Below are 25,695 nucleotides of genomic sequence, written 5' to 3'. Positions count from 1 at the left end.
GGTCAATGTGCAGGTGAGAGCAAAACCCGATCTTCCCAGCTTGCCAGGCATCACCCTGGCAGTTTAAGGCAAGCTGCCTCTCAAGTCTGTCTGCACAACATGCAGTGGGACTCTGCCTTTATGTAAGAGTTTGGCTTGAAGGAAGCATGCACTTTTCACAATGAAAGCAACAAAAAAAGAGCAAAGGAAACCCTTGAAGGGCCACCTTGACCTTGAGACTTCACTAACGCAGTTAGCCACTTTCAACATCCACATCCTGACACACTGTGGGAAGATGGCACAGGTTCCCTCCATCCTTTGTGGTTCTGCTCTGTGCATAACCCAGTTTTTCATGCAGGGACTCTGGGAGTGGGATTTGCTTGCAAGTGCAAGCGTGCCTTTCAGTCAGAGAGTTACCAGAGGCAGCAATGTACATAGTATTAGCTCAGTTTTATTCCTCTGATTGGATTACAATAGAGCTGGCTATAAGAATGCTTGTGGCTGGTACTCGTGTTCCAGACACAGTGGTGCTCCAGACAGAATGAAACCTTATTCTACTATGCATCTCTATAAGTTTTCAATCAAGCTTGCTTAGCCTCAGGAATCAAAATCTGCCCATTAGTCAATATGCAAACACATGCTATTGCAAACACAACAGCAGTAAGAATAACATGCTTGTATTTAGCTTTCATACTAGAAATGGGCCAACTGTCTACTGGAAAAGCACTTGCTTTATCACCAACTGGAAAACGTATTTAGCATACTCTAGTATCAGACCACCAATTTAGAAGGGAAAACCAAAAGAAAATTTATTAAAAAAAAAAAAAAAAGAAAGAAAACCAAAAGAAAATTTATTAAAAAAAAAAAGAAAAAAAAAAAAAAGAAAAAAAAAAAAAGAAGATATGGTATAAAAACTGTACCTGTAAGTTAATATTTGGACCTGGGCTTATAGGAAGAGTGGCTGTTGCAAGTGTCCGAGTAAGAAGTTGGTTAGGAGGATTGCTGCTAGGTGGATGTGTGGCCTTCCAGTAGGCTTCCAGATAGTCAGCAAGGTGCTCACAAGCATCTTCCAGCTGGTTCTCATCAAGAATTACATCGAACATTTCCTGATAAAGGAAATGATAAATGTTTTAGTGAGGATAACCACCAGCTCAAGGGAGATCAGCTAGTGAAATTGATGACTACTCTTTACACTCATAAGAAATAAACCACATTTATAATAATTGTATTAAGATATTTCACCTTTTTTTTCCTTGCAAGTAATACAAAGGACAGAACTTATAACTAGTGCTGATGTTACATTTGCCAAGTCAAGCCCTCATGAATTCCACATCATAATGCACCAGCAGTCAATGAAGGTGAGAATAAGCAGCTTGAAGAAATTTTAAAACTCAAATATTCAGAAAGAAAGGTTACATATTAGTTTCTCAGCTACTGAAACAAAACTGAACTGTTAGAAAAAGAGTCCAACATCCATACGTAGAACAACTAAGTCAAAATTAAGACAAACTAAGACAAATGAGTAAATAGCAAGAGTAATGAAGAACATAAAATTTCCAAGGCAAAAGATTAATCACAGGCAGGGGGACAATTTCTTCTCTGGTCAGGGAGTTAGATGTCCTCCAGAAGGCAATTCTGAAAGCCTATGCAGGTTTCTAGCATTGTTCATTGAATCTCAGAATCACAGAATCGCAGGGGTTGGAAGGGACCTCTAGAGATCGAGTCCAACCCCCCTGCCAAAGCAGGTTCCCTACACCAGGTCGCACAGGTAGGCATCCAGGCAGGTCTTGAACATCTCCAGAGAAGGAGACTTCACGAGCTCCCTGGGCAGCCTGTTCCAGTGCTCCGTCACCTCACTGTAAAGAAGTTCTTGTGCACATTTGTGCAGAACTTCCTATGCTGCAGTTTCCGGCCGTTTCCCCTTGTCCTGTCCCCACTCACCACTGAAAAGAGTCCGGCCTCACCACTCTGCCCCCCACACCTTTGATATTAATAGACCTGGATCAGGTCCCCTCTCAGTCTCCTTTTCTCAAGGCTGAACAGACCCACTTCACTCAGCCTTTCTTCATAGGGGAGATGCTCCAGGCCCTTCACCATCTTCATGGCCCTCTGCTGGACTCTTTCCAAGAGATCCCTGTCTTTTTTGTACTGGGGAGCCCAGAACTGGACGCAGTACTCCAGATGAGGCCTTCCCAGGGCAGAATAGAGGGGGAGGATCACCTCCCTCGACCTGCTGGCCACCTCTTTTTAATGAACCCAAGAATGCCATTAGCCTTTTTGGCCACAAGGGCACACTGCTGGCTCATGGCCAACCTGTCATCCACCAGGACACCCAGGTCCCTCTCTGCAGAGCTCCTCTCCAGCAGGTCATCCCCCAACCTGTACCAGTACGTGCAATTATTCCTCCCTAGATGCAAGACTCTACACTTGCTTTTGTTAAACCTCATCTGGTTTCTTACTGCCCAGCTCTCCAACCTGTCCAGGTCTCACTGAATGGCAGCACAGCCTTCAGGTGTGTCAGCCAATCCTCCCAACTTCGTATCATCAGCAAACTTGCTGATTGACTTCCTGAGGAGCTGAGAAACTAGTATTGTAGTTGAGATGCTTGATCTTCAATGATGAAAATGTTTCCCTCACTTGGCTTCTTAGCTATGGCAAATTTCCACATCTGTAACTGAATTGAATGTTTGTCTTTTGGGTTCTGATCACACTCCTGGCAGCTGAGTTTGCTGGTAATACCGATCACCGCATCTTACAAACGGCCTACGTGCATGTCAGTAGAAGGACCACAGATTTCTCAGCTATGTGCACCCCACAGGTCTTTGCCAAAATTGTGACCAAGAATGTCAGCGGTGATGGATTGTGGTGACATGCTGAAGGAGAACTATTCAAGTCATCTGCCTTACCTTAAACTGCACTGGCATTAAGAGTTCATTTTTAGATCAATAACTCAGAAAAATATATCAAGTAAAACAAACACTCAGTTTGTTCAAGCAATGCATGTATTCAGCACATATCCTAAAAAATGTTTGTTGACAAAAAGTGTTTTTCCTCTGTATCCTTGTGTAGAGCCCAGAGACCTCAGGAGGCATTCTGCAAAAAAAGCAGTGAAATATGGCCAGAAGGAAGCAAACAGTCCTAGCAATTACATAACTAACTTGGTTGACAGGAAAGGCATCTCTAAACAAGAATCAGCTCCTCTTGGCCGAACAAGACACAAATCAACATCAACTCACAGGAGGACACTGTGCCAGTTTATCAGCTGCCACCATCTGAACATTAAGATGTTTGGCCTGAGATTTCCCTCGAGACTTTATTAACCTCTGTAAAACCTGCGGAAAATAAGACATTTGTAAAAAAATGCCGGTAGTGGAAAAACAAACAAACAAACCCACAGTAAATTTTACCTCTCTCCCATTCATTTTGAGAAGACTTTTCTCAGTAAATGGCCTCTAAGCAGGTACAGACATAGTGTACATTTTCAGCCACTTAAAATCCACTTGAGCAGATGATTTTCTTCATTTCTGGCTTCAGGAGCACCTCCCTTGCTGTTTACATCCAGAACAAGCTAATTTTCATTTACTCCCCAATATCTATGTGCTGTTACCAACACTAAAAATTTCCCTTCCTCTGCCACTTCTGTGTTTGTTTCTAAATCAAAATTTAGATTTAGAATATATTTAGAATCTATTTAATTGCTCTCCTCAATAATCTTATCATTTTTCAATCTTGTCTTTCAAGTGCCTCTTCACAAGGCAGGTTTTTCAGAGCATGAAAGTACATAACCAGGAGGTGTTAGAGTTCACTACATCACTCTGATACTCTGATTACTTTAAAATCTTTCCTTCTTTTCTATACTGATTGAATAAATTATTAGCATCACTTACAAGATTGATACTAAAGAACATGCGAACACACACAGCATAATCCCAATTTTAAAAATCATTGGAGCTACAGTGTCTTTTCCCACATGTGTTTTGGTAACCTGACAGCTAAAGTATTCTTTGAATAGTAATATTTCACTATCCTAATTAAAATATTAACAGTATATAACTTTAATAAGGATACATGATCATCTGCATTTAACAAAGCAAAATAAAAAGAAAAATGCCTACATAACACAAATATCAGTAAAATATTTACCTTAGGAGAAGAAATCTTTACGTATACTATAATGGGTGCCAGAGAGGTTTTGCTCAGCTGTGCTGGGTGATTTATGGTGTCAGCATCGAGCACTACCAACTGCAGTGTCCTTGCTAATTCAAAAATCCGTTCAATTTCACTCTGAACTTCAGCTGCAGGTAAGGAGAAAATCATAGTCAGGAAAATGTTTAAAGGCAAATAATTATGAGCTATGTAAAAAGAAAAACCTGAAGTATGCTGATGTGTTGCTCTACCAAAGGATGATGCAGGTGGGAGCAGCCACTAACTGCTCATGTCTACTGCTGGGAAATGAAGGTGGCATTAGTGAGAGCCCCAGCTCACTTTCCCTGCAAGGGAACTCCCTGACCCTCTCTGCCTTCACTGTTCTCACTTTCCCATAAAACCCAATCCCATGTACATAAGAGAAAAACCTGCTTCATCATGTACCTATTCCAATGCTACTGTTCCATGTAAATAATTTAATCTTGGGCATTAATTCCATGAGGCAATCAATTTGCCCAAACTGGACTCCTAGGATAGGCATGAAGATGTACTGAGGTTCTGTTTTGCCATTTATTTCATCTCACCAAAGCATCAGAAAACAGGATTTCCTTCATATAGTATGGTGCCATACTAAATATTTGGTCTTAATTAATGAAAAGCAAAATCATCCTGGAAATGGAATGACATTTTCCTGCTCAAGTCTTGCCATGTCTTCACAGAGAAGTGCCCCTCTACTTTGCTCTCTTGAGGCTTTCTGTGGAGTACTGCATCCAGTTCTGGGGCTCCCAACACAAGAAGGACATGGAGCTGTTGGAGCGGGACCAGAGGAGGATCACAAAGATGACCAGAGGGCTGGCATACCTCCTCTTACGAGGACAGGCTGAGAGAGCTGGGGCTATACAGCCTGGAGAAAAGAAGGCTCTGGGAAGACTTCATAGCAGCCTTCCAGTACCTGAACAGGGCCTACAGGACAGATGGGGAGGGACTTTTTATAAGGGCATGTAGTGACAGGACAAGGGGAAAGGGTTTTAAACCAAAAGAGAGACAATTTAGACTAGATATTAGGAAGAAATTATTTACTGTGAAGGTGGTGAGACACTGGAACAGGTTGCTCAGTGAGGTTGTGGGTGTCCCCTTCCTGGAAGCATTCAAGGCCAGGCTGGGTGGAGCTGTGAGCAATCTGGTCCAGTGGGAGGTGTCCCTGCCTGTAGCAAGGTGGTTGGAACTAGACGATCTTTAAAGTATCTTCCAACCCAAGCTATTTCAACTATTTCAACTTGTGAAATTACACAAGTTGAGGGACTTTCTATGAAGTTAGAGAGCCAGGCAAGATTGTAATCCACATGAGTTTTAAGATCGTGCACACTCCGTGAAACAAAACCAGTATAGATACCTAGACAGTTCAAAGCAAATATTAGAAGATATCCAGCAGACACTTAAATGTCAAGAAGAGGTACTAAATACTTATTAAATATTTTCTTGAAATTACACTATCAGCATTTTATCTATTGTGCTGGCCACAAGCATTATGTTTACTGGAAAATACAGACAATGGTGTCTGGCTACCTGAAGCTACTCACTCAGGAAAAGCCTCTCTCTAAAGAGAGATGCCCTTTTCAAGAAGTGTTAGGAGATAAATTTTTGTCTTCCTAGAATAGCATAAAAATTTGGCAGCACAATAAGGCCGAAAAATTTCCAGGAGAGAGAATTTCATCTTTGTAAATCTCCATTTACTTTAAAGTCTTTTGCTCCAAGTTAATAAGCGAATACTACAATCACTTCATGAATTAAGTAACATCTTAAGTGGCCAGCAGAAAATCTATGTGTGATATTCTGTACTGGAGGAGTTCAACATTGTTTTGGATCAATTAAAGATCCTCTCCATCCATTTGTAGTTATCTCCTGTTTTGGTGGAGTCCGTGTCAGTCTTTTACAACAGAGAAGATTCTAAGATGTGCATGGTGTTCTGGAACAGAGAGCATCAGTGTGTGCTTTCCTGCTTGTCAATAAAAGCACAATGGCCCAGCTGCTGACTGAATTAGGACCATGTTTTTGAAGACAGGACTTCTGATAGATCTTGGCACATTTATGATTACATATTCAGCAATTTCACTGTGTATAGATATTGCTGGAATGATTCAATATCATTACCTCTGTGATTTATTAGAAGATAATCAATAGTCTACGTCTAACTTAAGTCCAAGCACCAACTAGAATAAACAGATCAGAGACTATTTGTCTCTGTGTATTGACTGTTCGGATGATGAGATTGAGCTGCTTTCCTGCAATTGTAAACCAGGCTCAATGCTTCAGTCAATATCAATATCAGCTAATGTATAATTTTTAATACCATTTCAGATAGCTGAAAACCTTTGTTCAAGACAAATTGTATCTGCAAAATCTGTTTTTTTGACAGCATGTCTTAATTTTGGCTGGGGAAGTAGTATTTGCTACACTACTGCCAGTGTAGGATATGTCACTGCATACTAAGATTTCCTGCTATACTTTTTGAAGCAATACTTTGCTAAGGCTGAGGATGCCTTACTATCTTCTGCTGTGAATCATATTCAGGGCAATAACTGCAGATAACTATAGTCCTATGAACCAACAAGTTTCCACCTGTGTCTGGAGGTGGAAAGAGATCTTTTTCATCAATTAAAGGGCATTTCAGTATTTATCTTTCTCAGCTCTGGTATAGCAGAAAAGTTCAAGGACAAGCACTGCATGGCTTCTGGACTAACATGTGCTTCTGCCTCTCAAATCAAGAGTGGGTGAAAAAATGCCACAGAAGTCTCTGATAAGGTCCCAATCTTCAGTCCCTTGGAGTATACTTCTCCAGCTTCCAGAAGAACCTGCATTTTTTCTTGAAACCGTCCTTATATTCTACCTCTCCACTATACATACTACTGCTGCAATTACACAGCCATTTAACTGCAATAATTTTTTTTTTTTATTATTTTAAATTTTCCATCTTTTAGCAAAGAATTTGCTTGCTGAATATATTTCATTTACATGTCCAGGTAACCTTGGTTATTATACGCATATCTATGAGCTTAAAAATTACAATATTACTTAGTCTCTAGCACACATTTTATGCCAATATAATTATCAATCTTATGTAAGTCAGTGCAGTACCATGAGAAAATGCAGAGATGTGTTGCTGAGAGCTCTCTCTAATTCAAAGAAATAAATAACTTGTTTTTTCTTTATATGTCCTTTAGAAACCCTCAGGAAATTTCATTAAAACACTTTGACAATACTGTATCAAAAAATTATTTGTAAGTTAGAATTTTGGAAAGTCAGAACAAAACTTCTATTTCAGAACTACCTGGAGAATTCATTAAAGACAAGACTGACCTGGCAGAAAACTCAAAAAAGCATTCTGAGACAAAAAAAGGCTGATAAATTAAAGGTGGTTCAGGATCTTTATGCCAGTCTTTCCCCACCTGTGTGTAAAATGACATAAAGCCACATCCTCATGATAACCCCAAGCTGCTTGAGGTTTAGCTGGTTACTTTATCAAATCTGAGAATGTAATGCCTACAACTGATAGTTCTGTACATTATAAAGAGACAACTAGAATTTCTCATGACACATCAAACATGTTTTTCCTTCTCTTTTATCTACATTAGATAATCGAGGCTTTTAAACAGAAATACACTCTTGGTCAAATCCCAATTATGCATTTCTGTTCCATGGCCTCTGTAAGTAGGAAAGTAGCCTTCTGAACCTTAGCTAACTTTTAAGCTTTCCCCCTAAATCTGATTTTCTGGGGTTACACTTCCTAGAAACACGTCATATATAAAACAACTGACATTAAACTGTCAAGCATGGAGTTATCATACGTATATTACGTGTGTAAATTGTTACTAAAGTTTCAAGCATTTAAATGGACTTTCACATAGATATCAAGAAACAAAACACAATGCTGAAATTTGCACTGAAACTCCATTACTATTTCTTCAAGCTTTTCTATTTTACTTTGAAAAACCAAAACTCTGGGATATCAACCAAATGATGTGAATGGGAGCTTTATATTTATCTTGAGACAGGTTTCCAAAGGTAGGCATTTGATTGAACATGCAAATTGGGTGCATATAATGCCTGATTTGTTACTACTTATGCACATACAATTAGGTACACAGCAGCAAATAAACAGACTCACAGTCATTTGACTGCAATCAATTTATGATACATACAGTGACATTTTACATCAGCACTAATGTGTGCATTAGAATATACAGACTAAACACCTTAGAAATTTATAGTGGAAAACCTAATCTTTAGTGTTTACTTGTCCATCTCAACTTCATTTTTAGTATTATTTAAGTAAGGAAAAATGGCAAAATTTACAGGGGAAAAAAAAAAGAACACCAACCAAACAAAAAAAATTAGCAACACCTTATAGCATTGATTCTTGTCTATCAGTGAGCCAGTTACTAGAAACACAGTGATTTTGTGAGATACAACAAAGCACTGAACACAAAACAGCAGGAAAAGTAATTTGCAAGCTTTTATACATACCCAAAACATCTGGAAAGGGAGAGCATTAATGAAGCAAAGAATGGAAAAAGCCAAGACAATCAGGTTCTTGTACAAAGCATACAGCATGAGGCAAGGTTATAACAAGTGTAACATACACAGCAACAACGAGAAAAAGGTTTGGGTCATTTTGACAAAGAAATGCAGCAAAAACACGAAGCTCGTTCAGCAGTTTCTGCAAATGACATGTGCACATGCAGAAATTTAACCAAGCCAATTGGGACTGACTGATTTTCAGGCAAATGGGATTTAACTGTGTACTGTACTTGCTTGAAAAGTCCTTTTTTGAAATTACAGATTTCTTTTAGGCTTTTAGAGAAATGAAACAATTGCCCTTAAGTTTAGTTAAACTCATAAAAGTATTGACAAGCAAATATTTCCCTTTAAGAACAGAGGAAGTTTTCATATGGGAGAATAATGAAACTGCACCTTTCTACTAAATCTTTATGAGCTAGTCACTATTTTACAAGATCCTTAAATAGATTAGTTTTATACTAGAATGCTCTAAGAATCATAAATATTTAGCTGTAGCCTTGGTTTCCAACGAATCAAATCCCCAAGTCTGCTTTTACCTCGTTCCTTTACGGAAGCAAACTTTCAGTCAATGGGCATCTAGCATTAAGCCCGTTGAGACTTCCCTATAATCCTGTGAACCTAATTCCTCATGCTAATTCCTACTCCTCATTATCACACTGTGTATGCCTCCTTGAAATCATTTCATTTATTAAATCAGTTCCAAATAGTAGTGATTACTCAACTGTTTACTATGTTACGCACATTTTTAAACAATATGCATCATAGTACAAACCCTGGTTGGATGATAAGGTAAGAGGTGTTGATTGCCCAGGCAGCAGTTTTTGGTATTGACACAGCAAGTACATTACATCTGTACCACATTTAATTCTTTTAAAGAACAAGGGCCTTACATAAAAAATGAAGATATATTTTCAAATTTGTAAGAAATAGCATTCTCTGCTGCAGTTACAACAGCTGCTCACAAATGTGAAAATAATTAGTTAATTGACTGCCTAGGTCCATGGTGTATTCATACACAGAGGTGGGTGAGAAAGCAATTGCCTTCCACTGAACTTGGAGGGGATCTCAATTAATACAGAGATGTTCTGGGGAGTTGTATTTGTTGCATCAGAAAGCCATTTTTAAATTATACAAGACATGGAATAAGCATATAGGTTTCAGTTCATGCTCTCCTGGCTGTTCAGGAGACTCAATTAAACTCCAACTTTTCTTCATTAGGAAGATCAAATTTCATTGCAATACATACTATTTCTATAAAGCTGGACAAGAAATAAATCATTGTAGATGATATGGACAGAAATTCTGTCTTTTTCTAGGGGTAATCGGGAGAACAGGATGGGAAAACATAGGATAAGAAAACATTTTTTCTGCAGCAGACTTGCAGCAGGTACTAGAAAAGAACTAAGGTAACCTGAACCTTAATGATTTATCTATGACTGATAAATTTAATAATATCTTTAATGATACTTCTAATAATACGTATTTGTATATATTATAAAAATATATAAATATACATTACACATATATCAACTGCAAAGGTAATACTAAAAAACTAGGAAATGCTAAGATCGCTGTTTTAATTCAAACCTCATGTGCACTGTATTATAAGATAGTGCACATAAGATTTCTGGGATCACACTCTAATTTTGTTTCTGTAAGAATGCTGTCTCAATCAGTGCATAACTCAATACACTCAACTAATCAGCAGTATTGAATCAATTACTTTCCCTTTGTTGACAAATCCGTGTTAGCTATCTCAGAGCATATTGTGCTAATCTTTCTCTGAAAACTAAATGAATATAGTTCTTGTAGGTTATTTTATGGAATTTACTGTGGTAGTGTTTGACTGCTCCAATAAAATGATTTTTCACATTCAAATGTCCCAGTTCAGTGACAGGCTGGAATAATTTTTATTTTCCAGATTGGAGTGACAGAGATTAATCACAAGCTATCACTCATCTAGGAGAGGGTAGGATCAATTTCAGAAATACTGTACCTGATTATTCAGAATAATTACCATAGTAAAATATCTTTGCCAACTAGGAAGCTGGAAGCCATCCTACAAGAAATCATGAGTTTGGGGATTATTTCTTCCAAAACGGAACATAACCTTGCTTCTTTTAAAAGTCACTACTAAGACTCAGGACATTGTTGATGCTACTACGTACATGATATCAGTGCTGATTCCAGAGAAAAGACAAAATCGTCATGCTAGGCTGGGAATGAAGAGAATATCTCCCTAGTTAAATGACTGCTAGAGAAGAGTCTAAAATAAGATGACTTCTGGGGAACGAAGAGCCATAAGAATGGTATTTTGCAAGGTCCCCAGCAGTAGCTCCAGCTCCATAAAATACTGCCTGGTTTCCATCTGCATTTTGAAAATCAGTGTGTTACCATGGGACATGCTAATTTTGATGTTATGTGTTATTTTTTGACAAGTTCAAGGCTCAAATTTCAGTTACAGGCCCAATACTTAATAGCTCTACAAATTATGCCTGAAGTGTACAGAAAACACTGTGGGAACAAAACCTGCCATCTATAAGAATTTTGGGAGAGGTGTGTTGGATGCTGAGATTCAAAATAGAAGATTATGGCATATCATACTTCAGCTTAAAGACTATCAGGTTGTAGGCAGCAGACCTTCCTCTCTCCCTGAGGCTATTCCAGTTTTGAATAGAGAAATAATATCTGCTGAACCAAAAAAGAGCGTTCAGCACTCACTATTCTTCAGGCTGAAACACAGATCCCTCTTCCATACCAATTGCAGCAGAAGCTTGACCCTGGGTATCATACATCCCAAATGTGTTTTAATTACTGGTATGTTAAGTGCTTTGAGGGTAGAAGATGAGCGATGACCTTTTTGATCAAAATTTTATGTTGTTTCATCCAAATCTTCTCTGTTAAAATTGATAGATTTACTTGCCACAAAAATTTTTAGTCAAATCAATATTTTCTGCCTTGTTCCAGATTTAAATTGAAAATGCATTTTAGATTTACAGTATTTCCTTTGCCTTCCTCAAGATTCTTGCTTCATACATCATACAAGAAAGTGAAACAGTGGCTGACCTCTGTCACTAAGCAACTCCATTTTTCCATTATTAATTTGTACATTTTTAAAAAAACAACAACAATAAGCTAAGGCAGAAGACTGGTGTAAAAGTAGCCTGCAAACATGTGACCAAAGACCAAACTGCAGCCTACATAAACTACAGTACAAACATGTTGAACAGTAAACCCTTACACTAATACTTCCTAATCTTTATTTTGCATAACTCTCATTTGTAAACTTAACAATATTCTCATAATGGAATATTTGGTAACTTACACATATAGCAAATTCATCATACAAACTGAGAATAAAAATTCCACAGCAGGGTATGAGGTTGCCACCCATGTCTGCAACTTGAGCCAACTAAGTACTCATAGCAGTGGTATGCTGTCATCTTCTTTGTGAACCACTGGTAGAGGAGGACACCTATGCCTACAAAGCTGTTTTCTGACTGACTCTATTTCTGTTTTGAGTTACGTTACAGCAAGCTACGGAACAGGCTGTAACACTCCTTGTACTTTCTTTTCTTTGCCCTTGCACAATGGCTATCCAACTAACTTAATAAATCAGGTCTATTTTCTGACTGCAGTTGTTTTATCTTATCTCAGTTTTCCTTCTAGCCCACTGCCACCACATCATTTTTCCTCCTGACTTCCTTTCTGACCAGTTTTCTTCATCCTAAGTTTTTGCCCAAGCCTGGACCAAATCCCCTTCACCAATAGCTTCAACTTTTCCTGCTCCTGTTCCATAAATCCAGCAATTTCTGTGCTGGAGTCTCACACCTCTTGCCTTTCTCCCTTCTTCTTCTTAACTGTGCTTTGTTGAGCACAGTTAAATTCACACCTTTTTACTCAATTCTCCCAACAAAGTAGAAAATAAAAACAAACATAAATACTTTCCTGTTTTATTTGAGTTTCACTGTCCTGATCCAATCTGCAGGGAACTTAGTATCAGCACTGGACCTTGACCAGTCATGTCTAGACTGTAAGTGATTTAGATGCAAAGCCTGGCTTGCGCTATCTGCTGTTTCTACTGAAGCTTATAGTAATTTGATCATGTTTTCTCACAATTTTCATAAAAATGTTCAGAAGCATATAATTGAAATACACTTTAGCTCACTTCTAAATTTCAAAACCCTGCTAGATAATAAGGCATATAGAGTATTGGAGTAAAGGTTTTGAGAATAATTCAACAGAGATAAAATTATTTTTTGCCTGAACTTCATTGTTAAAAGTGACCTGGTTGCTCTAACTAACATTTCCCAAGATAAGTCAAAATCGTTTTATAAATCAGATACATTTTAGGAGCTGTAATCAACCGAAAACCAGATCTATAACATGAAATCTTAGGAAATCTTAGGTAATAATAGGTCTTAGTTACAAAAAATACAGACATTTCTATATATACAAATATACATTGTGGATGTTTCCAACTGAGATTCTGTCAGTACTTCCATTTTAAATTTATCTAAAGTGTTGATAGTCTTAAGGGTAAGGTTTTTCAGGACATAATAATAAACAATTCAGAGCAAACATTCACTTTTTTGTTCTTTTTTAACAAGACTGAGCTGCATTTATTTTATAGATTCTTTTCCTTTACGTATTTTTCTGATAGCTGTTAAACAAGTATGAGCATATTTTAGCACAGGGAGTAGATGATATGCTTACTACTACTGCATGTATTTGTACAATAGAGTAAACCCATGCGTTGATGTTCAGGCTGGGAAACCAATCACAGCAGTTCTGTTTACGCTCCATGACTAGATGACATCCATTCTTACTACAAATTTTCAATTCAATTTATAAATATTGCTATATTTTCACTACATTGTCAAACAGATTTTGGCCACAAAACTGAAATTAACATGGAAGAAAATTCTTGTGTATGAAGATTTCATTACATATTATATTACGTTTTTATTTGAAAGCACTCAAAATGAGACAAACTTGGAAGCCATCAGACTGTGTGAAAATTTACATTATCCACATACCTGAAAACAAAAGTTTTCAGAAATAAATCTTCAAGAAAGAGAAGCCAAACTTTGTGTGGAAGAATAAGATTCTACAAAAGACAGCTATTTTGTGCAAATATTAAATACACAGTCAATGCTCAGAAATTCTGTTATAAAGCTAGGGATAAGGAACTCTGTTTCCTGTCCCACAGATTTATAATATTTCAAAATATGTGTCCAGAAGAAATCAAACTCTCTGCATGCTTCAAAGAAATACAAGCTTGTAAAAGAAGAGCCCAAGCTATATCAGTTTTAAATTCTTGAAATGTACTTCAATGTCTTTTTTTCACGTCGAAGATATCAGTAGATACCACTGCTCAGAATCCTATCAAAAATAATATTGATATCCATAACATCAACATTGCGTATTCTGATAATGTTACCTCTGTTTAACCACAGGAGCATCTACTTAGATTTTATTTACCTTATGGCAGCTACTTCCCACTGAAGGTAACAGCAAACACGAGAAGTGTACTTAAGCAGGATAAAACCATACCAGCACTACATGAGGTTTAAGTGGTAATAACTTAAAAATGACTTCCAGAGATAGGATTTCTGAACTACAGGAATCGTGATTTTCTCACAGCAGAGAGAAGGCTATTTTTAACTTACAAAAATTGTGAGTAGTGAACGTTACAGCCAGTTTGAAAGTAGCATCATTCTAGGTACTTACCTAAGCTTGATCTTGTGTTGGATCGCTCTATTATCGCATGCTTACTGGGGTTGTTTAATACTGAGCGTTTGGCAAGCGAGATGTCTGCTGTGACTCGTGTAATTGATATACTGCAAAAGCAAAATAATATAGAAGGGAATGCTATTTATTTTGAGGAGAAAAGAGATTCACTTAAAATAAAAAGTTGGCTAAGAACACAGAAAAAGTTCTTCCTTGGTGCCTCAGTATACTTTGCACAAAGTGAACAGAAGAGATGTAATTGTGTTACAAGAACTATTGGGAAGACAGCCCCCTTTCTGCATACTACCAAACTGTAGCATGATCATGATCTGCAAAATTACTCCAGTCTGGGGACAGAAAGGTAGGGAAATGATAGAGTTGTGAGGAAGATGTACTCCCTAGTGGCTCCAAGCCTGCTGTGGTTAGACTATTTTGATTGTTTTTGTTTTTCTTTTTCCAAAGGTACTGAATGACATTCTGGCTTATTATATACAAAAATGTAGTGATAACAGGTGATGTTAAAACTTAACAGGCAAATCACACGATACTTACATTTATTCTTCAGTTAACTACTTGTTTGGGTTTTTTTTTTGTTGTTTTTTTTGTTTTTTTAAACAGAGTGCAAGAGCTACCTATATTTTTCCAGAAAGTTCAAGCAATATGTTGGCTATCTGAAAATGAGGACTGAAATATAAAGAAACAAACACTGGAATGAAAAAGCAAATGAGAACTCTGGGCTGAGTTTCTGGTAGGCTCAGTTCTGTGTTTAGAAGAAAAGATGAGCCAAGAAATAAGTGATTACTTCCAGTTTGCACTGACCTTCTACATAACCTTCTGCATATTCTTCTTCCTAGGAAAACAGTTAACTCAGTTTGTTTTGCTTTCCAGGGTCAAAAAGCACCCTTTAGCTAAATTCCCCTTCCAGCTCTGTTCTAACAAAGTTTTAGAGGTCACATTTTTCCAGTGCTGAGAGTTAAAAAAGGCTTATGTTACTCTCTTGTTCTTCCTTGTATGATTTTACTTGCAATTTAAAAGAAGAAAATGGGTTTGGAGAGGGGGAGCTACTCTCTAAGAAACATACTTAGATGCTGCTCATCTGAAATGTAATCAAAAAAGTCATTTTCCAGTGAGCTCAATGCGTGTATAAACTTTCTATAACCAGATAAAATTTAATAGAGACAGAAATTAATACAGAAAAACAGGAGTTATTTCCACAATACTGATTAGTGACACCATTTTGAAAATTCAGGCATCATATATAACTAAAGCTAAAAAAATAACCAAGTATTGTGATTTTGGGCCATTAGCCTTAGAATGAAATCCAACATGTAAATTAGGATACCAGTTAGATATTTTTATTTACTAATTGACAATTTTTCTCCTGCCAATTTCCTTCCAAGGTTGTATAGGAAAGAATTTTCCCGTTTTTCAAATGCAATTATGCAACATTGAAGGAAACAATTTTTCATTTCAAGATTTCAACAAATTTTTAAGATCATTTAAATGTCTTTCATGATGGAAGAACAAGCCAGCTCTCCAAATAAAGGGCATGTATGTCATTGTTCCTTAAAAAATTAATTAGTACCTAACAGGATCAGAACTCAAGCAAGTTTATAATGCAAAGTACTTACCGCCCTTCAAATCTATGTTTTAAAAAATCAAATAATGCTTTTTGCATCATATCTGTTACCTAAAAGCAAAGAAACAAGAAATTAATAATTAGATAGGAGAAACTGATGATAGCTGATGCTAGCAATTTAGAAAAAGATATTGAAGTTGACAGTAAAACTTTTATCTGAACAATATGACAAGAATGTAAATAATTTTGTCCTAATCTGAATTTGGATATGAAATAAAATGAATGTAACCACACATCTCATTGAAGTATAAACTGTCTATATTTTTATCTATGATACAAATCATATTTTTCAGCTTAATTGCCTCCAAACATTCAAATCAACATGATGCAAAATATTTTTGGCAAAATAAAATGATTTGCAACAATCTCTTACCTCATATCCTTTCAAAGAAGGTCCCACTAAAACTACAGGTCGCATAGAAGGCACTACATCATAGGGAGGGATGTGCTCTGTCTGTAAAACGGAAAAAGATTTCAACATTGCAGCACTTAGAGTGTAAAATATTAATTACAATATTAGCAACTCTGAATTTCCAGTGATGTCACCAACGGAAGAATTGTGGATTGATTAACTTTTCCTGAAAATTGGAACCACAAGGACTTCACAGGTTCACAGATTTCTTTCTGAAGAAGCTTTTCTTTGACTTACTATTTACTTTCATGTTTGCGCTGAGCAGTTCTAAAATGTTTCTCTGGAGACATTCACAGTGCCACTGCATAATTCACGACTGGTTGACTGAAAAGGTTAATTCCAACAGTTAAGGACTTGACACAATTGTCTCTGGAGATGTGACACCTTTATTCCTACTAAGTTTTTCTTTGTGAAATTACAAAGGAGAAAAGTAAAACAAAAAGGAAGAGGAGACGATTAGAACATCTCTTTTTATGCTCAGATCTGCTGACTGATTTGCAAAACCTGACATCACTGGAAATTCTAATGGAAGCGATCATGGTCTGACTTCCATATTTGCATACACAATTCACTTCCAAAAGGAATCAAAACAATCACTGATCAAGTTAGTATTTAAAGAAAATTTTCATAAACAGAGCTTGGGATACCAATACTTTTACTCTGGGAAGTGCCATCACCACCAAAGAGCAGACTGTGTTAGTACAGTATTCACCAAACTACTTACTAACGTATCGTGTATAATTTACAAAAACTACTTTGAAAAAGAAAAATAGTTAAGACTACTTGTTTCCAAAGACTACCACAATTTTTATATTGCTATTGAAATAACATAAAAGCAGATTAATCCATTTTATTTTCTTTAATAAATTGCTAATCAATATATACCTCCAAGAGTAGCATACATTGACTTATCAGGAAGGGCTTTTTGTTTTTAAGAAAGGGTTTAGATTGCTTTTGTCTTAGGGAAAAACATATCTAATCCAAACCCAGGAACTTGTGGGTGATACAGAAAGATGGTATGCCTATTTTTCAGATGCCTATGCAGTAAAAATATATCAGTCAAGACTGCATATTACAGTCATTGTTCATTATTTCAGTACTCAACATATCCCAAGATGTTTCACAATAAGGTTAAAATAAGAATATACGTTACAAAACAGAAAAACATGGACAAACATTAATACAGTGACAGCACAAAATGCTAAACAAGCAGCAGTCTAAAGCAGTCTAAAACACAGAAAACATTTTCATGAATGTTTTCATATTTTAAATATAATTTATCTTATTTTTGGTTATCTGTAGCTTCACCAGATAATCAGTAAATATTAATGAATACCAGTGCCCAAGGCACTGTAAGCATATCAGATGAACTCATGTTACACAGGGCAGAATCTACCTCAACACATTTCAAAGCAAAACTGCAATTACGCTGCACCAGTATTAAAATGCAGCCCCCTGCTGTTCTTGCTAATAATCTGCTAAACATCACCAATAATCTGATATTTGTTGGAGTCATCTCCTAAGAAAAACCCATTACAAAGTGTTTATAGCAAAAGTGCACTGATACAACAGATCTTTGTTTTAAAGTGTCAACCCAGTTAAAAATATTCATGCTAGAAGTTAACTGGCTATTTGAAAATCAGGGAATGTACAGAAGTTATCTTATTTGATGGAATATGGGGTTAACTGAAAATCTGTTGAAAAAGTTTTATTTTTAAAAAAGCTTTCAGCAGGACACTGTCTATCTAATGGAAACATCTATGTTCTTCAATTTAGTATTAAAGAATCTAATGTTGTAATGTCCTGGCACTTAGCTATACAGCTTTCACATGTAGAGTCAAGTTCAAATAGGAATCTGAAACAAAAACTAGCAAAGTTCAGACCACATGGTTCACGTTCAGTGGTTAGACCACATGTGATTAGTTTGGGATGTCTGCCCAGTTTTAATGCAAATGTTATTACAAAACCTATTGTAATCAGTAAAGACTGATATAGAATAAAAGAGATCATACAGAATGGAAAGACATGGAATTAAACACTGTCTGATAGCATGGTGGTTTGTCTGCAAGATGCATCTTCTGAAGAAGCTTATGCATTCAATACATATCAATGTGTGTAATTCTTCCTTAGCATTTACACTTGGCTATAAATATGGTTAATGAAGAAATTATTCAGAAGCATGAAAATGCTGCTGATTTCCACAGACCTTACTGCAGAAAATACTGGTGACTGAAAATGAGAAGGATCTGATATTTCTTAAAAGTGTTCAAGAAAGAATAAAATATTTTATTCGCCTAAACATGTCAGCAATCCAAAGAACTAGCAACAGTGTCACTTAGCACTGTTTAGAAGCAGCATATATAGCCTGAAGATGTTGAATAGTTAAAAGCAAATGAAGAACAGCTATGAAGACTTTGAAGATTATTTTTTATTTTTTTAAGTAGAAGCATAGTATTTAGCTTCATAGTTTGGTGCTACCTAGTGTCTTGATAATGTTTTCTACCAGATATCTTAGAAACATATCTCAGTTTGCTGTAATAGGATGCCAGTGGTATAATTCTGCAGCACTTAGGGTTATTTATGTAGACATGGGCTCTTATGGAAACTAACAGTACCATTTACAATAGCTGAGATACAAAAGCATTTGACTGATGTAAGGCAAGATCATTTGGCTGGTAACTTATTGATGACAATAGGAAAAACTCACACTAGACTGCCAAAACAAGTCTGTACTTTCGCACTGTTGTTTCTCATCTGTAGATTTTGCACCAAGTGAATTAAAAGTTTAAATACTGACTAAATTAAAAATTCACAGATTTTGATTCTTTGTTTCATAACTACTGCCTGTATATCTGATTAGATTCCAATAATAATTTCAGTAGACTGAGTTACAATGAAAATAATACCTTGAAAAAGACAGAGATATAAAGAATAGGTATGCACTAAAGAGGTGCATTATATGAATTTGTTAGAAAAAAAATTCCTCAGGCATCTAGAAGGCCTTCTGTATTATTTATTCCATCAAAAAGGATAAATACTGTAGCAGAGTCTCATGGACTCACTGAGCTTAGAACTGTTTGCTTTAGTGTTTTGAATACTTGAATAGTTCAGTTAATGTCTTCTTTAATTCTATGGTAGCTGCATTGTTAATCTGGGGCAATAATCATAATGATGCCAGCAGCAAGATGAACACAGGTAGTGCCGAAATAAACTTACCGATTTCTGCTTCTGCTTAGCTACAGCAGCATGGAAAAGAAACAAAGAACAACAAAGCATGCATGTTATTGGCTTGTCAAAGGACGCAGACAGTTAACGGGACTAGAAATGTGACGCAGTGCAGGTGAGCAGGTGGACAAATGGGAGCTTGGAAGTCGGTGTTACCTTCTTAAAGAAGGGCATTCTTTTCTCTTTGGAGTGGGGTGATGTTACACTGTTTGCACTGGGTTTGGGGGAGCGATGGTTTGCTGGAATATCATTTTCTTCTGCATCTAAGCCAGTAGCATCTATGTCTATAGCTATATACAGACAAACAATTCAGAATTATCAGATGACAGGGAAAGCAAAAATAAGTTAAAAAAAGAAATAAGAAATAAAGAAAAATAAAGCTGTCGAGAGTAAAATAAAGATTAAAATAATAATAAAATAATTTAGTCATGAATACAAAACACAATAAAACAATGGGAAAAATTTAACGGCACAGTAAAGTAGGTTTAGAAAACACAAGGCAATTTTCCTCTGACCCCTTATTACAGAATTAAATCAGACATATACAGAATTAATATTACAAAACAGAGGAAGGGCCAAGATCTTTTGTTAGAGTAGTGTATATCTGAACTAATTCACTGAAATAAATAATACTTGCACCAATAGAACAACAGAATTTTTGCCAGCAACATCTGAATTATTGCAATGAAAGCTAATTCAAAATTTGTACCATCAATTGAAATTCAAAATGTATTAATGTGTCTTAAGCAAATCAAGTAACAAAAAAAAAATTGGGGGGACCAAAATCAGCCTAGTTGTGGCACAATAATATCTACGTTTATCTTATGACAGACTACAATGGGAATCTAATTATTTTAACAAAAAGTGCACAGCAGGCATAAGATATGTTTATTAGACATAATAAAAGAAGATCTATTGATAGTCAAAACTAAAAAGAATGGGTAGCAGAAGAGAGAAGAGACATAGGTAATCTGAAAGACCTGGTCCTATGTGAAGAGTGAGGATGTAGATAGGCCAAAATGGAAGTGAAAACAACAAATCACTGCTGTTCAACCTCTCACAAAGGTATAAACAGCACACAAAGCTTGTACCAAACACATCTATCTACCTTTTTTAGTAAGTAACTAGCTACAGTATAAGCAAAAATTGTAATGGAAACAGAAATAAACACATTTTCAAAATACAAGGCCAGGTTATTCTGAGGGAAAGGACCAACAGATACCTGCTAACTACCTCCAAAACAACAACAAAAAAAACAACTGAGAAAGCTTTCTTTTTACAACATTCAATCCTGCTCTTAGGAGTTGTCTTCAGAAAAAAAAATACATTCAAAATGGACAAACATGCTATACAACATCGCCCACGTGCATAAAGTACCTACCTCTTGACACCCACTGCTAACAGGCTTCTCTTGTCCTGCTACTATGGTGAACTGAATGTATCTCTAAAGAATCTGTGAGCAGCATCATTTGTACAGACTTAAACCAAACCTATAATTAATCACTGTAAACTATTGTGAAACCACCTTAGTGACCTGCTTTCAGCTGCTTGATGAGCAAGACATCAATTAATATAGTGGCACCTGCTAATAAATTATACAAAAAAATGCACAGTTCTGTCAAGCCTGTGTACAGCTATTGATTTAAGAGACATCTGTGACAGCAATCTCTTCAAATATATTTTCCCATTTGAATTATCTACACATCTAATCCCATGATCCTTGGCAAGCCTTAAGTTTGCAACTCTCCCTTTGAGTCTGACCTTGACAAGAAAGGCAGTGAGCAGATCTGCAGCCTGTTTCTATACTCCTGCTCCTAAAACCAGCCACTGAAATCACATAAAACTGTCTTCTAGCAACAACGTTCCTTCATCCTCTTCATAAATACAAAAAGAGCATATTCTTTCTTGAATGCAGGCCAGCATAGATGCTATCAATCACTCATAATCAAGCGTATTAGAACTCCTTAACTTCTATGTCCAACTAAAATCATCTGTAAGGAAAATTATGGTTGTTAAGCTTTTCCTGTAAAAGAGAAATGCAACATTTTATCAGATAGATATTGATACCTATTTCTCATTCTCAATTTTCCCACTGCATAAAAAATGTGTCAGTTTGCCTTTTTTTTTTTTTTACAGCTAATTATCTTTAATTTGTTGTGTCTTTTTTGTTTTTAAACTCATTTTCACCATTATCATCATTCTGTGGGGTGGCCAGTGAAGAACGTATGAGTTGATTACTACAGATTATTTAAGGACTATAGGCCTCTTCTCAATGTTTTTCACTGGTTCTTCACCTTTTTTTTTATATGGGAAAAAAATACCAGACTCAAAGTCAAAACATGTAACTAACTTATTCTAGTTATCATTTCTTCAATTCATTAAATAATTGCTGGTTTTGCCAGTTATTTTACTCTCACAAAGAGGAGAACTGGTAACAGCAGAAATATATCAGATTAGAATTGAGCTATACTTCAAAAAATTAGGTTCTTCCCTGTGGTGTCAGTTACAAATTATGTTTCTTTCATCCTTCTTGGTATGTATTATCAACAAAACACCGCAAACTCCAAATCTTCAGTGTAACTGAATCAATTAAACACCATTTTTCTTTCTCCAAAAAATCATTTTCCTGAAAACCACCATGTGAAGAAATGACTCAATGGAACGAAAATTACAGCATCACTAGCAATTAGTGCGTTGGCAACATAATTATGCTATCTCTTACCTCTAAATTCTATAAAACATTCAGAAAATTTCCTATGTACTGGTATCTAAGTGTTTGCAGAATATAAAAATATTCTAGCATTTCAGATGTTCTATTTACAAAATCACAACATAGGTCCACAGACACTTTCTACTCAAAAATGCAGCCACTGAAAAATGACAGCTTACGGCCTTTGTAGAAGAAAAGATTAAAGTGTGTTCTAATGACTTGTGATGGACACATATTATTAAACTAAAATATATATTTTCTTAAAAAACGGTTGATAGGGAACTTAGGTGGCAAACTAACTGTAATAAACTTGATCATTATAAACAAACTCATGGTTTCATGAGAAAGACAGACACATTTTTCAATTAATTTAACCAAATGAGTCTACTAGCATAATTTGACTGAACTCCTCTGTTTCCCTCTTAATATCCAGTAAATATTTTAAAAATCTTTATGAACATTTGAAGATGCCTGCTCTGTAGATCATCCTCCGTATAAAGTGTTTGGAAAATACTCATCTTTACCTCAGTAGACAAGATGTTAGCAATACTTGTAGAACTTTTTGATTTCAAGTATTCCAACTCTCCATTTTCTTTCTCAGGAGTAGATAAAATGTCCAACAATAAAGCAGTTGATTTGAATATATATTCGGAAATAATACATTTGGAGCTAATACCTTCATTCTGCTCCAACTCATGAGGAATTTGCTTGAACTTAGCCTAACAAAAGTTAAAATCTGTCTGTTCTAAATTCAGAACAGTATTTGTGGGGAAAAAAAAATAAAAAAAGAATTCTGTCATAAAAGCAAAAATAACAATCAACCAACCAAACAAACAAAAAAAACCCTCACCAGTATTCAAGAATTATGTGAAACAGATCATCATTATCGGAACTGTGACAGTGAAAACTCCTGGTTGTTGATGCTACTGCAAAGAGCTCTTGGGAGTTTTTATTCTTTTTGCTTCTCTTTCTCCCTATTAGAATGTATTTCTTATTCAGCAGGATTGTTTAGAGCCTAAGCCTTTAATTATTCTATCACAAGACAGCCTCACCATTTCATTTGCTCTCTGCTATAAAACTTCATGGCAAAAATAAAGAACGAAGGAATTATGTGGATTGTTAAGAGCCCTATCATTACTTAAACTTGATGGTGGCATTAACTCTTAAACTACCCAAAGCAGCCTTGCAGGGCAATGCAACTGCACAGGAAATAAGAAAAACAGAACTAAATGTAATGTAAGTTTTAACAGACGAGGTGCCTGATTGTGTAAACTGAAGGGCTTTTGACCTACTCACCAGATGATGGAGGCGTCGATTTTCTGGAGCTAGGAACTATGTCACCCAGACTGGATGAAGAGTTTCCTCCTGATTTACTGCAGCAAAGCAACAAAGTAGTTTAAAGTTTTACACCTTTTTGAGTATTTATTCTACCTTTTTTATTTTTCTCTAAATTAGCTGCTAGCCCGGAGCAAACAGTATTTCTGACAGTAGCATAAATTATATATCTTACACAAAAAATCAGTGCCCACTTTGAACACTGAGGATGTGCAGACACCAATCATGCTCCGTGCTCTGCAGGTTCATTCTGTTGCATATGTCTTTATGGCCTCATGTCCTTATTGTAATCTAGCTGTTCATTACATTAATATAGTTACTAATATTATTGCTTATTACTGTGATTAATTCTCATACCAGCGAGCATACATATTTTCTTTAACAGAATAGTTATTAAGAATGCCCTAGTGAAACTAATAGTGGGCTCATCTAAAACAGTTTCAATTTATGTAAAAGTTTGTTATTTTGGTACAAACTTACTAAAAATAAGTGCATCAAAGGAAGTTACAAAGTGTCTAAGACTAAGTCAAGTTCTGCTTTGTGAAAGCCTATTCAAGCTGTGCATATGAAACAATATTTTTGTAAGTTTATTTCAGTTTGAATTGAATCTTTATTTCTATATTATGATGACTGCAGTCAGAAACAATGAATGACTTAATACTTTCTTTAATTTCTGAAATCAACTTTAAAGTTTAGTAAATGTAACTGTGAAAAAAAAGTAACAAATAATGTAATATTTAGGGGGATTGATTTTTGTGCTTGCACTCAGCAGATGTACTAACTCCTTCACAGATCACAGACCAATCTAAGCATCTACATTCTCTCTGTAACTGCAATGACATTATTAATTGCATAAATAAATATACATTTTTCATTGATTCAACATTCTTTAACTGTCAATCATAAGAATTAAAGAGATGTATAGCACGCACAATCTTAATTTCCAAATTAACTGCTAGAGGCAGCACTATTATTTTTAATGATTTCTTCTTGTTACCTGGAGTAGAATTTCCCTTGCTTTGCCTTCTGTTCATGCTGCAGCCTCATGTTTTCTAGTTTGACTGGGCTTGGTATGAATCCTATTTCACAGCCTTCTTTTACCAACCGTCCTATCCACCAGTCATTGTTAAATTTCTAGACAACGAAAAGAAAAAAAATATCTTGTACTACGAAATTACTATATTTGTGATCACTTTTTGACTTGCAGCTAAGTCATTTTATGTAATTCTTCCCTGCAGTTAATCGTTGTACTATGTTATTATGGCAGTGAACAATAGTGGTAATGTTCAGAAATGCATAAAAATAATTATACCTTGCAAATTATTAAAATGCTACAGTACTTAAGCAGAAACTTTCCCGCTCAAAACATCATGATTCTCCCTGGCTGTTATATCCTCCCATTTCACCATTTTTCTTTCTGCTTTGCAGCTACCTTGATGCTTCTCCTCACTGGATGACAGAGATTTCTTCTGATCTGCTCTTATTCACTGCAACAATTTTTAAAGCTCTAGAATAATCTTTTTTTTTTCCTTATTCTATTAAACTGAGTTCCCTATTTAGAATAAAAATACCATACCTCAAACTCCCCTGCTTCTCTGAACTCACTAATATCTTATGAAATATGACTACATTCCACTTCCCATATGTGCTCTACCTATAGCTCATGTGATCTGTATGTTAAGCAGAAAGTGATAAATCCACGAGGAATGGACATCTGAACAGTAAGGAAATTTGCCCTTCTAAAACTGAAGTTATGAAAATAGCTATTATAGTACATATTTAATAATTAAAAATAATAATTAACAAATGCATAGTTAGGTGTAAAACATATTAAACGAGTGGGCCCACATGAAATATAAATAATTTTACTAAGTATATGATGTTGGTGGATCAACAATATAAAACCTAGTTAGTATAGAAATGCTGTGATGCCTGAAG

General features: G+C 35.9%; 1 protein-coding gene across 7 annotated transcripts in view; it reads right to left on the bottom strand.

The window, feature by feature from the left end:
- Positions 1–25,695, bottom strand: part of CACNB2 (calcium voltage-gated channel auxiliary subunit beta 2) — a gene marked incomplete at both ends in the record, with an annotated part of 223,384 nt that overhangs the window by 4,364 nt on the left and 193,325 nt on the right. For 4 of the 7 annotated variants that reach the window (XM_079538599.1, XM_079538602.1, XM_079538603.1 and 1 more), the window contains 9 exons: positions 900–1,085; positions 3,216–3,311; positions 4,123–4,274; positions 14,437–14,546; positions 16,068–16,126; positions 16,449–16,529; positions 19,869–20,002; positions 23,719–23,795; positions 24,755–24,891. In XM_079538599.1, the coding sequence (XP_079394725.1) occupies positions 900–1,085; positions 3,216–3,311; positions 4,123–4,274; positions 14,437–14,546; positions 16,068–16,126; positions 16,449–16,529; positions 19,869–20,002; positions 23,719–23,795; positions 24,755–24,891 (1,032 nt within the window). Of the gene's footprint in view, positions 1–899; positions 1,086–3,215; positions 3,312–4,122; positions 4,275–14,436; positions 14,547–16,067; positions 16,127–16,448; positions 16,530–19,703; positions 19,724–19,868; positions 20,003–23,718; positions 23,796–24,754; positions 24,892–25,695 lie in introns of all 7 variants that reach the window. The other 3 variants (XM_079538600.1, XM_079538605.1, XM_079538604.1) reach the window with 1 other exon arrangement.

This window comes from Tetrao urogallus, assembly GCF_951394365.1.
Source record: "Tetrao urogallus genome assembly, chromosome: 7".
In the NCBI taxonomy this organism is placed as follows: Eukaryota; Metazoa; Chordata; class Aves; order Galliformes; family Phasianidae; genus Tetrao; species Tetrao urogallus.
Note: the sequence above shows the minus strand (reverse complement) of the source record. Positions and strands in the feature narration are given on the sequence as shown.